The sequence below is a fragment of the Lepeophtheirus salmonis genome, chromosome 5, assembly GCF_016086655.4.
Source record: "Lepeophtheirus salmonis chromosome 5, UVic_Lsal_1.4, whole genome shotgun sequence".
Lineage (NCBI taxonomy): Eukaryota > Metazoa > Arthropoda > Copepoda > Siphonostomatoida > Caligidae > Lepeophtheirus > Lepeophtheirus salmonis.
Genome location: NC_052135.2, coordinates 36,135,410 through 36,153,345, shown reverse-complemented (window position 1 = coordinate 36,153,345; position 17,936 = coordinate 36,135,410). Strand labels below are relative to the sequence as shown.

Genomic DNA, 17,936 nt, shown 5'->3' with positions numbered 1-17,936 from the left:
CATTGAATGCCAAATAAGGCATACAACTAAAAAAAAACATTTTTGAATATTTAATTCTATATATTTAAAAATAACTAAAATTGTAAACTCCCAACTATCAATCTTTATGTATTCTTATATATATCATTTTTAGAGAAAAAATATAATTTTTTTCGAAAGATTACACACTTATCTCAATTTCTTATTTAAGAATAATTTTTTAATACCAATTGGACATTCAGAATGATAAAAATTATATATTATTTGTATATATTTTCTTAGACTTCTATAAATAAACATGTATAAATCACAAAAAAGAGATTTTTTTGTTATTCATTTCGAATGCTGAAACATATCACAATTCAAAAAAGTATATTTTAAAAAGGTCTAATTATGTATCATAATTTATAAAAATGAATTACCAATCTATTATACAATACGTTATAAATCAGCAACTTTTCAACCATAACTTGCAAGAATATAATTCCATCATTATATATATAACGTACATACTTATATTCTTTGACAAAAAAAATCCTTGCAATGAAAAAAGTACACAATAATAACCTTATATTATTATATGTATATATTACTATATGAAATATATACTATGTACATATCAGATTCTTATAAAATTCCTTGTAATTTGTAAAACCAATATTTTTATAATTAGTATAAATCAATCAATTTTGAGATATATAATTTTTTTTTTAAATAGTTCAAAGTAATCTAACGATGGTTGTCTTTGAAAAAATTGAATACTTCTCAATCAATAATAAATTTTCAATTTTTAAAAGTAACTTTTTCAATAACCTCATTGTTTTAGGAATTTTAAAGTGATGTAATAAGCATGAAACACTTAAATATTTATTTCCAATCAAATTACTTTTTTCTTTATGACTCTACTAACTCACGCATTAGATTAGAAATCAATTATTTGTGCATTTTAACAACTTTTAGCTACAACACTTTATGGATGTTATTGCAAAAATATAATCAATTAATCATAAAGAAAAAATATGCAAATGTTTTAATTTATGAGCTTCCAGTGTTATTAAACGTATTGCTTTATTTATTTATTTATTTTTTTTTTTGAAAAATTACAAATTTAATTTTAAAGGAGATAGATCATAAAAACAAAAAATTTATGTCAGTTACTTTGGGAAAAAATTCAATTTTTAACCAATTTCTCAAATTTAGGTTTTTAAAAATAAAAAAAATGGGGTATCACTGATTTGTAGAAGTATAATATTTTTGTTTTTATAGAAATGGACAAGAATTATAATTTTTGAAAAATTGTAAATTTTGACTATGGATTAACTTAGTTGCCGTTGTACATGTTAATTTATAATAATACTGGCATTCATGTAATTTCAAGGTTTTCAAACTAATTTAATAATCAAATATGATACGTTTGGTGTGGAAAAGAATGACGTACATGATTCATTTAAGTAAATTGAACAGAAAACCATTAGAGATTTAAGAAAAGTGTTCAATTATACTCAGATTAATCTTTTTTTCTTCTCTTTCTATATATATCGTTTAATAGAAAATTCCAACAATAAATAGAATTGAATGCGTACTAATGAACAAGTTGATGATTACCTTTCTTTTTTTATTTCTATTTTTCTTCTTCGTTTTGATTTTCTCATAGAAAATAAAGAAATATAATCATTTTCTTTGAAAAAAACTTCACCCTCTATTTGAACTCAATTCTCAAATTCTTATTCCTTTCTTATTCTTGTTGAGAAAGAAACTCCATGGATGTGTCATCTTAGATTAAGATAAAAAAAGACATACATCACTTGTTCTTTTAACGTTTTATTTCAGGAAAAAGTTGAGCGCATATTTTTATACTATTACTCTGAGACTTTCATGACATTTTTTAATGTTGCATAATTTATTTTTATAAAATATATTATTATCAGCACTAAATCTCCAGGATAATTTACACCAAAATATATAAAAGTCCGAGGATACTTATAAAATGTTAGATTGTTTGAGTATGACATTAGCTAATTCTACTTCTACCTAATTTTGTTCAACTAAATTTCCGTGGACCTCCCATTAAAGTACGAGCCCGAGTACTTCTCAGGGATAGATTGGCCACTCTAATAAAAAATGAATATTTTAGGAATGTTAAATTTTATTTTGGACCTTTTCTATTATTGCACATGATAATGAAATGGATTATAGAATAATGTAAAGTAGTAATTGGAGTAAATAATATTATATTTTGTAGACTCTAAAGCATAGACTATTTATAAATTGATAAACCATTATCAAACAACATATGTTTTATATTATATTATATACTTCACTTCCCTTTTAGCACCGTCTCTTAAATTTATATCACATAAAAACATTCTTTAAAACCTTGATAATTCATTCAAAAGTTAGTCAACAGTCTGTTAGTAAACATAATTTTTTTAATTCGTTTAATGAACTGGGAAATAAAAGAAACCCATAAAATAAAATGTAATAAATTACATAATAAATCATTGATACATTATAAAAATTACGTCATTTAAATTTTGTATCATTTTTGTAAATATATTTTCTATTTTTCACTCGTAAATGTCAAAAAAATTGGTAAAAATATTTGTATGAATATAAAACAAGGAGTTAAAATCAATTCATATTTTTAAAATAATCTTACCAGAATAGGTTTGGTGATTAAACAAGTTATAGTTCAATCGTTCCGATTGTAAAAATATTATATTTTCATTTTTGATACAAATTTATATTAAATAGTTATTACTTTTTGCAAATTTGGAGAGTTAAATTAGTCCCTATCAGTTTTGATGAAATTGTGTGTATTGTATAAAATAATAACTAGAATATTACAATTTTGCACATCTCAATCCCCACATTCACAAATAAAATCTTAAATATACGAATAACCCCTAAATAAGTTATTATGAAGATAAATAAAGAATTGCTTAAAATCACATTTAATCTTTCAAGAGCTTCCCTTTTCTCATGCATTAATATATTTTATTATTTAAAAGTAGTGGATATATTCAAAGGTAACTTATTGTATAATTACCACTTGAAATAAAATTATATTTTTAATACTCAAATAAATTTGTCTTTTATCTAATTTTAAGTCTTTAAATATCCATAAGACAACAAATGTCCTTAGTTATTTATATCGACAACTTCCTAAAAAGTTAGAATATATAAAATCTGCTCCCAGCTTTTTTTTCTGGCCTTAATATGATTTCAATCTAACTTTGAAGAAAAAGTTTACTCACTATATAAATAAAAAGTTCGTTTTTTATAGTGGTGTTATAAAGTTATTTAGACAACGTTTTTATTCCAGATTCTCATTTCTTTAATTTTGTACATTTTAAACTGTGAAGCACATATCATACAAGAAGCATCGAACTACTTTAGGGAAGCGCAGGAAAACATTTTTAACAATTAGATTTATTAAAATTTTTATATACCAAAAATGTGAAAATTGTCAAAATCCTGGTCAGAATAAATTTAAAAAAATTGTTTTGTGATGATTTGCAAGATATAACTTTTTTTACTAACTATTCTTCACAATTTTTTAAAATTACAATAGAGTCTCATAATTTTTATAGTAATGTGTGTCAGAAAATATGTCCTTTCTTAAACAAATTGAGAGATTTTATTTAGTATCAACCTCAACTGTCAAAAGGGGACAAAATATATGTTAGAAGCCTTACGTATTTTTTTTTTTTTTGGTGCAACTATTATTAAAGTGATATTTATTAATTAATACATTATTACATTAAACTGTTAATCTTATAAATAGCTGATTATGAAACGACACAATTTCTATAAGAAGGTCTTTGATTTGTATAAATTAATGTGAAAATAAAAATTATATATTCTATCCTTTTTTAGTTCATAATACGTAAATTAAGCTATTTTAAATCGTACAAGCTTCAATTAATGAAAATTAAATAAAACCACTGAAAAAATATACTGCATCATTGTATATTTCAAAAAGCTGATTGTGAAAGTTACCAACTTATAAGTACTTTTTTTTTTTACACTTGGGATGAACTTGGAATTTTTTATATCCACCCTATTGTGGCAATACGTCAAGAGTTCTTTTCATTCAATATGAATATGAAAGAGTACAACATTAGCGAAATCAAAGATCCAATTTTATTTCATTTGTATCTTAAAATCATCCCAAGATACTGGAGCCATATATTTTGCTTTGTCAAGTTCCAAAGGTATCATCGCTTTAAAGCTAGTTACAATTTGAAAACAAGATCTGAGGGCAATTTTTATTTTTGCTTGTCGAGGTACGCTGTTTTTTTTTTCTAAAACTTGGTAGATAGCTCTTGGGACTATTCCCTTGATTTGATTACCTATGTATCGGGTATATGATTTCCTTTGATACTATAGTAAGTTGAAGAGGATTGTCCAGCAGTATCAATTTTTTTTAATATAGATTAAGATTTATACTCCAGTATTAAATTATTCTATATTTGTTGAATTTTAATTGGTTCATTATTTTTGATACTTTTATTGTTGTTAACTCTGGGTTAAGTGGTCTAATTTTGAACTATGTTTAAGAAATTAAAAATAATTTTTTTATAAATTTATATATTTTTTAAAAAGATCAAAAATGTATCTTTTATAATAAGATGTCCGTGTACTTTATGTTGGTGACCCAGCTTCAAAAGTTTATAGAAATCTGAATACATAACTGAACAGTAAAGGTTTTTTACTTTTAGCTCTAATTTATAATGTAATATTTATTTCCGTCAACAATAAAGTCAAAACTAGCTTTTTGAAATAAATTTATATTGACTGACTTTGTAATAAAAAAAGATAACTGAGTTATAAAGACACTTTAGGATTAGTATTATGTTTCAGCATTTTTGTTTGTTTGATGCTATAATGGAAACTCAAAATATGTTCAATATAGGTATATCAACACTCCCCACAAAACTAAATATAGACATATTTATATATATATTGAGATTATTAAGTATATACATACTTAGTATCAAATATCAGTTAGTATAAAGTGAGGAATAAGAAATGTAAGACAGCTTCTCTTATGCTTAAAAAGGAGAAGAAATAATATAACTTGAAATGTATTTTTGTATTTATTTTTTCGACCAAGGGCGATAATCAAAGCCTTGAACGGTTGATTTGTAGTTAATATTTATAAAGTATCGTTGTTAGTAAAAGTAATACATTTAATCTAAGAATATAAGAGTTTTAAAAGAAATGTAATAGTTCAAAAAAAGAATTAATATAACAAAATAATTGCAGAATGTAAATAGTAAATTTACAAATTTGTCACACAAAAAAAAACCCTTAAAATCGCTTTAAGTAAGCATAACTTCATTGACAAAAGCATAGACGTATAGAATATTAAAAACGATCTATAATAGAAAATATGCTTGGAAGACCTATATTTAATTTAAAGGGGTAGATGGTGTTGTGAGCAGGGAGTCTCATTTTATGTTTAAATCTGGATCAAAGATCAACTGTTTCCTAAGTAAACATTTTTTTTTTACTTTATAAAAGACTTTGCTTGACATCAACATTCATTCATGTACGTGGCCCGTCAATATAAAGTTAAACTATTACGATTTTTCTCCAAATTGAGCCTAGAAATAATTTGTATTCTTAGCCAAAAAATTTATATGTCAATCACAATTATTTATACCCAAAAATTAAAAAATATAAGCCGGATTTTAAATTTATGAGGCCCATTAAGCAAGGTTTCCAAATATCTTTCCTCAAACAAAAATTTACTTTTAAATTCCCAATTTTCAACAAAGTGATATACGATTGATAAAATATCAATCGATATAGAATTGATTTTTTTAAATCGGTGTCATGTTAACATATTTTTTAGCGTATACATTTTTAGATGTACTTTATACAAGAACAGCATTTTTGTGTAAAAACTACAAACTAAGTGACAAAATATCAACCATGAAGTAGGTGTTTGTTCAAATATACGACAGCTTTTTTGTCTACTAGAAGCATTACGGGTGCCAGGAATATTCTTATTTAACTACTCGTAAATACACAATCTCCATGAATTTACCCTATAAACTGAATTAAAACGTTAAATTCTGCGTATGGGAAGACATATTTACATAAGTAACGAGAGAATAATTTTTTTGTCAATAAATTTTCCTATCCTTAGGTTTTACCATTATTATTTAAATTCTAAAAAAATGAATTTCCTGTTCTACTAAATTCAATTTTATTCATCATCTAATTGAACATTTGTGTGTGCTCATAAAAGACAGATATTTACCTTGAGGATGTTTTGTGGAGTTATAATTAAAAGCCCTTGTTAGACTCATAGTAAAATTGTGGATTGATATTGGAGTAGTTCTTGTTTTTTTTTTATTTTTCCCCTCCCCTTCATCACAGTTGATTCCAGCTAATTTGATGAAATGTCATGACATATAAGCAGCTCTTCTCCAAAACAGTCTTCACATTGTAAGGGTTACACTATTGATTTTCGGTTTCTTTTTTTTTAAATGCCCAAAATACAGCAGTATTGCTCTTATTTGAATATGTTCGCACTTGAAAAAAAATAACTAATCAAAAGAGTTTACGTACAAGGACTGGTACTCATTCCCTTAAAAATTCATTTCCTGGCATTTTATTCCCGTTTGAAGAGGAATATTTGGTAACGTCGGCCTTTTGATGAAGAAATGGACATCGTATGAATCTCCATTATTCTTCTCAACATACCATAGCAGTGGTACTCCGTAATTCCTTCCAAATGCCTTTAAACCTCCGTATTAAAGTTTGAATAATAGTGGTTGGATATGAATGTGATAAATGATATACTCTAAATATCTATTATATGGCCCAAAATGATCCTCTAAATGATGATGATCCTCGACTCCATTGTTATAGGAATCAACCCAAAAGTGAACTTGAAGCATGATACAGTAAGTGATCCTGAAAAAGGGAGTGAGGGCCCAAGCAAACTGTCCTATAGTTTAATTAGATTTCAATTGTAAAAAGAAGAAGGAGTTATAAAAGAGGATGATAAAATTGATGATTGTGGAATGATGAGAAGAAGACGGAGTGATAGATGGTGAAGAATAACAAGAGTAATGACAAGATTTACTTCTTTTTCCAAGGTATGAATAATATCCACAGATTGGGATTCTATTCCTACTCACTATTAACGATTTATCATGACGTAGTTTCTACTTCATAAACACCATAAATCATGCACATCCGTCTTCAATCCATCACTTGTCATCACTCATCTCCAGTAGCAACTGCCGACTGCAATGTCCTCCCTCTCAAAAACCCTACATAAAAACTACGAACTAGTTTATAAACATAAGCCGTTTAAAAATAAACCTATTTAATAATATGTGGAATTATAAAAGAGAGAGAGAAGAAATCATAATAAACAAATTATATTTATGATTTATTTATTCGAAAAAGGTGCTGGATTTTTCTTTTCTTAAAACAGCAGCAACAAGAGCAATATAACCTCTAACAAATTAAATGCAGATATTTTTTAAATAAGTTTTTTTTTCTTTTTTCTAAGTAATTTTTACTAATTAACGGGTTGCATTTCTTCATACACTATAGTATTAAAGGGCAGAATAGATATAAACTTGAAGTATTTATTTATTGCTTAAACACATGAAATGAACTTTTTTATAGATGTGCAACATTTATATCAATATTTTTTTCCCCGTTTACAGATATTCACATAAGTCAATTTGTTATATAAAACTCAAGTTAGTTAAGTTAAAAAATTAGCATATACTATTCATTATAAGATATGTGTTCCGTAGTTGTTTATATCATAAAACATGTTTTCAAAAAAAAAAAAAAAAAAAAAAAAAAAAAATTCACAATATAATTTAAGCACAATTGGATGGTGTCATTCCATTGTACTTCTTTTGTCAACTATCAATTTTGTAATTGTATTAGTTTATATCGTTCATTAATATGATACCTAAAATCGGTCCTAAAAAACTTCCTAAACTTTCAAACGTCCTCTACAAGTATCATTTTCTTAAATAATTTGGTAAAATGCCTGAGTTTTGTTATTGAATTAATTTAGTAAAAGTCGTAGTTTATTTTTTGGGCACGAGAATGGTAAAATATTATCCATCATTTAGGTCTAATTGTAAGATATATTTTATATAAAAATTTCTTGGACATTGATTGATGATGACGTCATTGAGGAAAATTGTTATATGGGACAGCTTATGCGCCCGATTTGTACTTGTTCTTCAGATTTAGAAATTCAAATTTTCGGGACAAATATATGAGGCCTTTACATTTTTTTTTCTAACCTGCTCTGTCGGGCAGCTTAATCTTTTTATTTGTCCTGCAGTTTGTAAAGTTTGATGTACTGAGTGGTCTAATAATATCTGAATATCTACTAATTTAAGAATTGAAGATGGTTCAGTAATTAAAATTAATACATATGTATTTGGAAATATTAAAGCATAAACAATTACTTACAATACGAAACAAACCTGATCTCACTAGCCTGCGTAAAAATCGAGAAAATGATACTTGAACATGAACAAAAAATTTCAATTCGCACCCTTTAAGAAGTTGGACGTCTCCAAAACAACTGTCTACACGGTCAGCAAGACTGAAATGTTGAATAGGAAGAAGGGCTGTCTTAAAAAGCCAAATTGGACCCGTAGGAGTTGAAACAAACAGTCTAGGGAGTCCTTGTGAGGAGGAGGGGGAGGCCAATTTTAACACCAGCAATGACAGAAACACATCTCCTCTATTACTAGACTCCTTTAAATTAGTCTTTTCAGTTATTTTGAACTCTTTTTTTGACACTTTTATCCCTCTCCCACAGCCCTGATGCCAACATCCTCAACTAGACCTTTTGGTTGCTTGTCGAGTGGAAGGCCTACAGTGTCCGTCATCCAAACACTGAGCCCTCAAAGCCACTGTCAACTAGCACTGGGACGCCATTAGACGGGACTATATCCGCAGTAGGCCGCTATGGGCGGATTAATTAAGAGAGCTCAGACACACATGTATTTATATTAAACTATTTGTGGAAATTCTACTGTCAATTAATAAATCATATCTTGCTAAAGTTTAAAATTCAAAGTATTCAGACTTTAATTGACCACTCGGTGTATGTCTAAGTATTTGGTTCTTCAACCCGTAGATCCATGGTTATTTAATAGTCATGTTTTGAAAATGAATGGGATCAAGAACGACCCCTTTAAAAAACTATTGTTATTACTAACAATTGTAGTAAGATACAGGTTAAGGACCATCTTTATATCATACACTTTCAATCAATGTTTTATAAGATGTTACAAATGTCACAATTTCTTCATCATGTTAAAAAATTGATATCTTGAATAATATTTGCTGTAGGACAAACTTTATTTAAAAATGTATTTTTTTAAATAAAGAGTATATTGACATCATTAAAAATGTCAATAAGTACTTTGAATTAAGACACAAGTGCAGTTAAATAAACCTATGTTGTTGTTAATAATACGTAAAAGTATGTATGTAAAGTTTCAAATTGACAGCAAACAAATAAATAATCATAAGTGTAAGATAAATTGTGAACTAAAATATTTACTTCAATATTTTAAATACAAAATGTACTTTTCCAGAACAAAACCTTTTATATTGTCATTAATTATAAATTAATCTTCAGTTCAATATTATAATTTAATGAATTCAATACATATACATATATATATGTTCAATTAAATATCGATTTACTTAACATTTATTCACCTAAAACCTAAAAAACCTAAAAATTTACTTGGTATTTTGGTCAGCTATTTATCTCTCTCTTTTTATTAAATGTAAATGTAAAGTTATGAAATAAAATGACATACAGCACATATTAGCTTAAAATATTTCCCAAACTTCAAAAAAGTTTTCTTTCTAGAAGTTGTCATATTTGAGATACCCCACTTTATCATTTTTTGTCATGACGTATCCAATTTATCTGCTTTTGTAGAATTAACCTTTTGAATTCAATTAAAACAATGAATTCAGTGATGTTTTGTAGCTACTTCAAATTAAAATTCATGACTACCTTATCGTCCTATGTTAAAATAATAAGTATTTCTGAACATTTAAATTTTTCTTACTGAATTTTTTTCTCTTGTTATTTTATTAAAAATATGTCCAATTTTCTTATTTTACTAGTGTTGTCTTATTTGAGTAATTTGCTTTTTGCAAAAAAAAATTCAGTGTGATTCCACCCATAGGTTAAGAAATAGCTGAAAACAACAATAGACACCAAATACATACAAAAAAAATTAATTACAACTGACATTTATTCATAAATTCAAAGATATCTCTTTGATTCAGAAAAAAATATATTTTTATAAGAAACATATGATGTAATTATATCATGGCGTTGTTGATTTCTTCTTATTTATTATGCTATACATTTTAAAGCTAATAAACACACAAGAAGTAGTTACACAACTGAATTAACATTAATTACACCATCATTATTACTTTTCCTTATAATAAAAAAAAATCATTAAGAAAGTATTATTTGATCAATGTTTGTATTTTTATTGTTATGTGTCTTTGTGGGTTTAATCAATAATATTCTTTTATCTGAATATATAGTTCCACCACAACAACCTCTCATATTGGATGATCGAGGGCGTGAAGTGAAAGGTACAATGGGAATAGGACCATTTCGAGAAGGGGATAGTTTGACTCTGGAATGTCATGTGCCTGGAGGTAAGTCATTTACAATAGGACCAAAGTAAAAACATAAACTATTTATCCACAATATATCTAATAATAATTGTTCAAGCTGTGATTTCTGTACATGCTGTAACATGTATGAGGATGTACAATATACAATTTATATGTCTCATAACATTCTATTTAACTAAAAGAGTCATTTTATTTATCAACTATTAATCTTATTACACCTATTTGATTCATACATGGTCTGAATTTTCTGATTTTTTTGAATAAGAATCTTTTTCCTTTTCTAAAAACAAAAAGGTTTTTGTTTTTTAAATCAGCTATACAAGAAGATTTTTGAGTTTTCGTTAAAAAATCAGATTCTTTAAATACTAAGTAAAGGATAGACTGTTCATGCTTTTTTTTTATCAAAAAGTGAATGATAATATTAATGTGAACAAGTAGCGACTTCTGTAGAAGAGATACAATCTGCTCGAAAAAGTTACAATTGTGAAATCTCATTACGTATTATTCAATTAAAAGCTTGGTTGTTAAAATAGTTGATATTATCATTTCGTCATGAACCATCAAAATTACGAGTTTATTATTTACTAGCAGTAGTACTCGGTATTGACCGGAGTAATTAGGGGTCAGTTAAAAGGCAAAAAAAAATATTGTTCGCTGTATGTTAGATACAAAAAGCCAGTGATAGTTTTTTCATATTTACTTAACAGTGTTTATATTTTATTGAAATTTTAACATATACACAACAGGCATAAATATTATGATATTCATGTTCAGATTTACGAAAAATAAGAATGCTGGCATATATGAATTGTATATGTAATTTTTCATATATAGTAGAGTCAATTTATTTGTAGTTTTCAATAAAAAAGATAAAACTTACATATTTAATATATCAGACACTTATGAAATATTCATTTATTGCATTATTCTAATCATTATTACTTTTAATTCTTCATTTATCATTTTTTATTATAACTTGTACAATATGCTGATTTTCACGACATATATTTATAAATTATTTATATATATTATTTACTTATCTTAAGCAAGCCATATAGAAATAGTTTCTAAGAAAATGAATTGAGGAAAGAAAGTAGTAGAAATATATAAAAAATCAAGGATTTTGATTATGAATCAAATATTGATTGTGTGTTTATATAAATATTTTTTCCTCTATAAAGAAAAAGTGGGTTAGAGGAAGAACTATGTTTGTATATAAGGTATGCAATATCCTCTTAAGTGAATAATCAAGTCAAATAAATATAAATTGGTAAAAGTTATTTTTATGGTATACATGTGTAGTAGCAGGTACTATATAAAAAAATCGTTTTTATTGACTGATTCGATCCATAGCTTTTATATTTACTCTCATGCCTATAAAAATATGTTGGCCCTACCACATTTATGTTTGTATATTTCTAAATATATCAGGAAGAATTGGGACTGCTGTAAGAAGGACTCTAAATCGGAAGTATTTGGGCTAAGTAAAATAAAAGAACAGAAAATGAAAATGGTGACCCTGACAATATGAAAAATGTTTGAGAGTAGAGAAGCTTAGTTATCTTAATGTTACATTGAATTAGGTGCGACTGCCAGTGATATGAAGGAAATAAACACATGTCCCACTCCGTATCAAGCAAAGATCATTGCAACTATGCTGCTCTCATCCAGAGCATTCTTCAAATTATCAGGGTTACCATGTTTACTTTTTTTTAATATTATTCACAAATACCATCGATTTTCATCATTATTTATGAGTACATATACTCGTAATTCCACTTTATACTTAAATATTATATACTAAGAATAAAATAGATAATGAGAAAACCTTTATAAAATAATAAACAATATTCAGACTGCAAATAACAACCAAAACATTAGTTGTAACAATTATTGAAAGAAATATGAAAAGGTTCTAAATCCTAATGAGTTTAAATCCAAAAGAAAAGTATCCGTTTGCAACTTTGATAGACAATTATACAAGCCATAGTACTCTTTTCTCGTTAATACGTGGGAATTTTTAAAATAGATAATAAAATTTCTAATATAGGTATTACAGGTGCTATTATGGTACTTTTACTTTTTGTTAAACTTATTTTCACGAGGATTTTGACAATTTTCAATTTTAGGAGTTAATTTTTATACACCGAATAGGCTCATTTTCTCTTCTCTAATGAATAATAATAATTCAATTAACATTATTAGCCAGATTGGATTAATCGTAAGGGTGCAACACTTTTTCAATCCGAATAAAAGAAATACTGCATTCTTTTGAAAACGTAGCAGTGTCGACAGGATCGATTAATCGTCGAGGTAAAGCACATATATTTGCTTTTGTTTGAAAATATTTATAGATTATACAAGTCAGTGCTTGTTTCATAAATTGTATTTGAATGTGATTTGCTAAATCGAGCAACAGTTTCAATTACTTTAAAGATGTCGGATTATTAAAAGATGATAGCAATTTTGGATTTAATAATATTTTCATATTTAATATTTGTATCTTGTAAATAAGATAAACTCAATCTCATGGCTTAATTTAAACAAACATATTTTGTAATGAAGTGTAAATATAGAAAGTAATTTATAATATTAAACATTACTAGGAAAAAGGCAACATTTGTTATAACTGACCTCTATTAATTGAGCGTTATCAAATATAGTCATGAAAAAATTATATCAATTGATTAACAATTTAAACTTTATACATTAAAGAATTAAAAAATTGGCACCATCATTACAAAAACATTGTTTCTTCAATAAATTACTTTCATCGCTCAAAGTCAGTCTTTCTATTATCTCAAAAAAACAATCAATTCTTTTTCTCGAAAATTTGCATTATATTTTTGTAACTGCAGCTGTTTGATGTTTAAAAAAATGAGTTTATTGCAACTGTATTTAGCTTCTAAAAGGGGGGGGGGGAAGCCAAAAAATAAACAATGTATATAATATTTAGGCCATATAAGACAAAATAGTAAACAAATTTTGCTTCTTTTTTTAAACTGTTTATTAATGCTAATAATATTGATGCATGAACCAGAAAAAAGTGTATTAATTTCTTTATAGACCTTGACCCTTTTTTAATTTACATATTGATTATTTGATATTAAATAAAAAATATGTTTAGAAAGACTTAAGTAAAGTATAATGTGTTTGAAACTGATACAAACATAGAGATGGTACATTTGTGGACTGCGAGAAGAAAAAGGGATCAAAACTTATGGAATTCCTGAATTAAGATAATTGTTCACATCAAATGCATTTTATTTGATTTTGGAGGGAGAAAATGAATTACTTCCATAAAGAAAATACCCTCCTACATTAAAAATAGTACCAGAGAAGGGAAAAAATAATAGTTATAGATCAAAATATACATATGTTTGTTTTTTAAATATATCAAAGATTACCAGGAACTAATCCTTCAATGACTTGCAGTTAACACCACGAGGATCTATTTAGGAATGATAAAAAAGAGGAAAGAGTACATGCACCAACAGTTTTTCCTTTTTTAATCAACAAACTATGTTTTTTCTTTATAAAAGTTATAAAAATTTAAAATTTGACATATAACCGATGGGTCAATTAAAATCTGAACACTTTGAATTTGAAACCTTAACAAGATATAATTTATTAATTAACGATAGAATTTTAACAAAATTATTACTATAAATATATGTGATTATAAGTTTTCTTAATCATTAATGTAGCCGCTCTTAGCGGCAATGATGGCTTCCAAGAGGCGATGGAAGGCCCGGCACCCGCTGTGAATATAGTCCTCTAACATCGCTGCGGATATAGTCCTCTCATATAGCTTCCCATTACTGGTTGAAAGTCGCTTTGAAGGCATCTTTGTTTGAATGAGGTACACTGGAGGCCTTCCCCTGGACATGCACTCAAAAGGTGTACTCGAGGATGTTTGTATCAGAGCTGTAGGGGACACAAAATGTCAAAAAGAGTTTAAAAGAACTCAAAAGAGTCTTGCATCGTAATGCATTTCATTACAGGCGTCACGTGTGGTCTCTCCACCCTCACAAATTGCTATGATAATTATCTTTAATCTTCTCTGAGTCTAACAAGGACTTACACTTATAGCTCCCTAACAAATCCTCGGTGTTGCTCTACGTCATTCATGAACAATGCACGCTCTTGTGATTTCTTTGAGCTTAAAATTTCTCTCATAAAGAGAAGAAACACGATACAGATTACCTAAAAAAAATAATCTTGCACGTGCTTAAATATTATTGTACATAACTCTAGCAAATACTCATACCTATACATGTTTCTATTTTCAATTACTAACATCTTTTCAACAATGATATTATCCAAATAACAGGAAAATTTACAGGGTGCGTGGACAAACTCTGCTGCTTCAAAAAAACAACAACTACAAGTTTATTTTATAATATTTATTGATAAAATAAAAACGAATATCTTTATTAGGATATAGAGCAGTTATCTATTTAATGTATCCCCCTTCTGCAGCCAAACCCCGCTCAATGCGGTTACAAAAACGAGAACGGGCATTTCGGATCTGCACTGCTTCTATCTCACTGAATTTCTCCTTGATGCAGGTGATGAGAGACTGCTTGGTGTTATGGGAGGAGTGGATGGTCATGTTCTCCACGTAAGACCCGACAAAGTAGACCAACGGGTTCAAATCCGGTGATGAGGGAGGCCAAGAGGAGAAGAGTACGAACGCAAAAGCATTGCTTTTCAGCTATTCTATGGCCTAACACTGACAACAGACTTGCCATGGCTCTCATGGAACGCTGGGGCTCCTTGTCGATGATTTTCCTGACCTTGTAGATGGAGGTGACGTCCCGGACAATACTGGTCCTCTTTTCCTCCTTCTTCTTCCTGCCAACAACGTCCATCGGGTCCGATGACTCCTCCATCTGCTTCCTGAGACTTCTGACCGTTCTAACTAGCATTGACAGAAGGCCAGAGATGTCAGCATTGCTTAATTTTATGTGATCACAAAGCATAATCTGAATAGCAGCGTACCTACGATCTCTCTCATTGAACATAATGCCTTTTCTTGGGCACTTAAAATAATTCTATTGCTACAAGTAACTGAACTACAATATCTGAAACCTATGACCGGGGAAAAATTTTAACACCAAAAAAAGACGGATCAGACATCAGCTGATGGAGTAATGTTGTCTTTAAAATGCGGCAGATTTTGTCCACGCATCCTGTACAATCTATTTTTAGTCAGCTGGCTGTTACAAATGCTTAAAACGTCAATGTACCCAGGTCAAACGACATTTTGTGCAACTTAGAACATATTCCTATTACAAAATTTTCACAAGTCTAAAAGTTCGAGAAAATGTTACATTTTGCTAACTAACAAAAATGATTTCTTGATCATTTTCCGTTCTTCCTCGTTTTTGGAGGAAAGGTTGATTGACACAATAAATAAATCATATATATATAAATTCTCGTTAAAATTAATATTCAATAGACTGAAGTTGTTATTGCTAAAATTATATTTTCCCAAAAAAATCAACAATTATTTTCACAGAAAAATAAGATTAAAAGTATTTAATTATTCAACCATTGAAAACTAAAATTTGTCCAGGGAACACCCCTTTATACAGTTATTTACTAATAACTCAATTAGAGTTTTGAACCTTACAGTCAATTTAATTTTAAAGTATGTAAATTCACTTTTAATTGTCATGTATTGAAAAAAAAAGAATAGCTTAAATAAAATCTTTTGCCCTGTCAAAAAGCTATCAACTAAATAAAACGAATCATAAGTTAAAAAAAATTCTTAAGGAAAGTTATATGATGTAATTTCTCAAAATCTTTTCAAAATGGTATTATGTTTTCCTATGGTAATGAGGAACGTTAAAAATAAAGTTATTGTAACGATAATACTTGAGCTTTTCTTTTTGATAAATTGTTTTGGGATATTCTGATAAATCAGGTTTTACACCCTAAATAATTGGTATTGTTTTAGCAAAAATCACTTTTTGTGAATCCATAATCCCTGAATACTTATACGGAATTTGAATCCGTATCCTAATAAATTGATAATAGGTCTAGAACTTGTTGTAACTTCATTAAGCTAAAAAAAAATTGTGTGATAATTACGTGATACCTCATATTTTAGAACTAATCCCTTCTCCTTATCAACAATTAATGAAAATTGCATTTTATATTTTTTTATAGTCATCAAAGTTAAAAAAAAACCAAAAAAAAATAATTACATCGGCTACCTTTTCCCAGTTCAAACAAAAACCCTGTGGACAGTTTGTAACAAAAATTTTGTTATATGTTATGATTAAATATATATATATTTTAAAATACCAGTACGAAGATGTTGGTATTTGCCGGGACGTTGCTAGTCTTCAACTCCGTCAAATAATTACTTATATAAATCGGTTTATTACATATATATATATAGTAGCGGAGGATGCCCATATTGAAGTAGTGAACAGAGGGGAATAGAAACAAAGAATGAAGGTAGGAAAAAAAGGTGAGAAAAGGGTGTTTAGAAAGATACAGAGGGAGAAGAATAGAAAAAAAAGACGGAAAAGGAAGTTTTATTTCGGTCAAAAAAAATCCTTTTAATAACCTTAGAGTACCAAAAAAAATATTTTTACTTTTTCTTGCATAAAGTTAGACTGATCTGTTCGAAAATTTTGGATTCCATATGTGATAACACTAAAAACAGACTTATGTACAAATATATTAATATATGATTATAATTTGGGGGGGGGGCTTCAGAATCTTTAAGGGGGGATCAAGCCTCCCTCCCTTAAAAAAAGGCTAGCAACGCCACTTGTATCATGGCAAACCTTGTTCAATAATAGAAATAACTATCGAAAAGTATTTTAGAGCCCTTTTCCTTTCTCTTTCTTTTTTTTTTTTTTTTTTTTTGAAGAATAGTTGAGAGATACAACCCTGTGATAATGAGACCATCATCATCTCTGAGTTTCTCTATATCAATCGTTCCTTTCTTTATTTTCTGGAAGGGAGAGAAAGAGAGGTTTTGATGTATTAAGTACTTGTTTTATGACTATCGGTAAATGGCATTTTCCATCCATATTTTATATACTCATATAATAGTATAATGTGTATGTAATATATTTTTTTACACTTATGGACTAGGTATGTATACATAAGGGGACGAATATATGTATACCTATGTAGATATGTACATTATATGGTATATATTTCGAGTAAAACAATATTTTCTGTAGTTAATGACGCGGTAAGGATATTTTTTTAATCCTCTCTTTGTCCATATTTGAGTATAT

General features: G+C 27.8%; 1 protein-coding gene across 1 annotated transcript in view; it reads left to right on the top strand.

Annotated features, from left to right (window-relative positions):
- Positions 1-17,936, top strand: part of LOC121118659 (protein turtle) — a 212,302-nt gene that overhangs the window by 118,223 nt on the left and 76,143 nt on the right. The window contains exon 4 of the mRNA XM_040713250.2: positions 10,573-10,689. Within this exon, the coding sequence (XP_040569184.2) occupies positions 10,573-10,689 (117 nt within the window). The remainder of the gene's footprint in view (positions 1-10,572; positions 10,690-17,936) is intronic.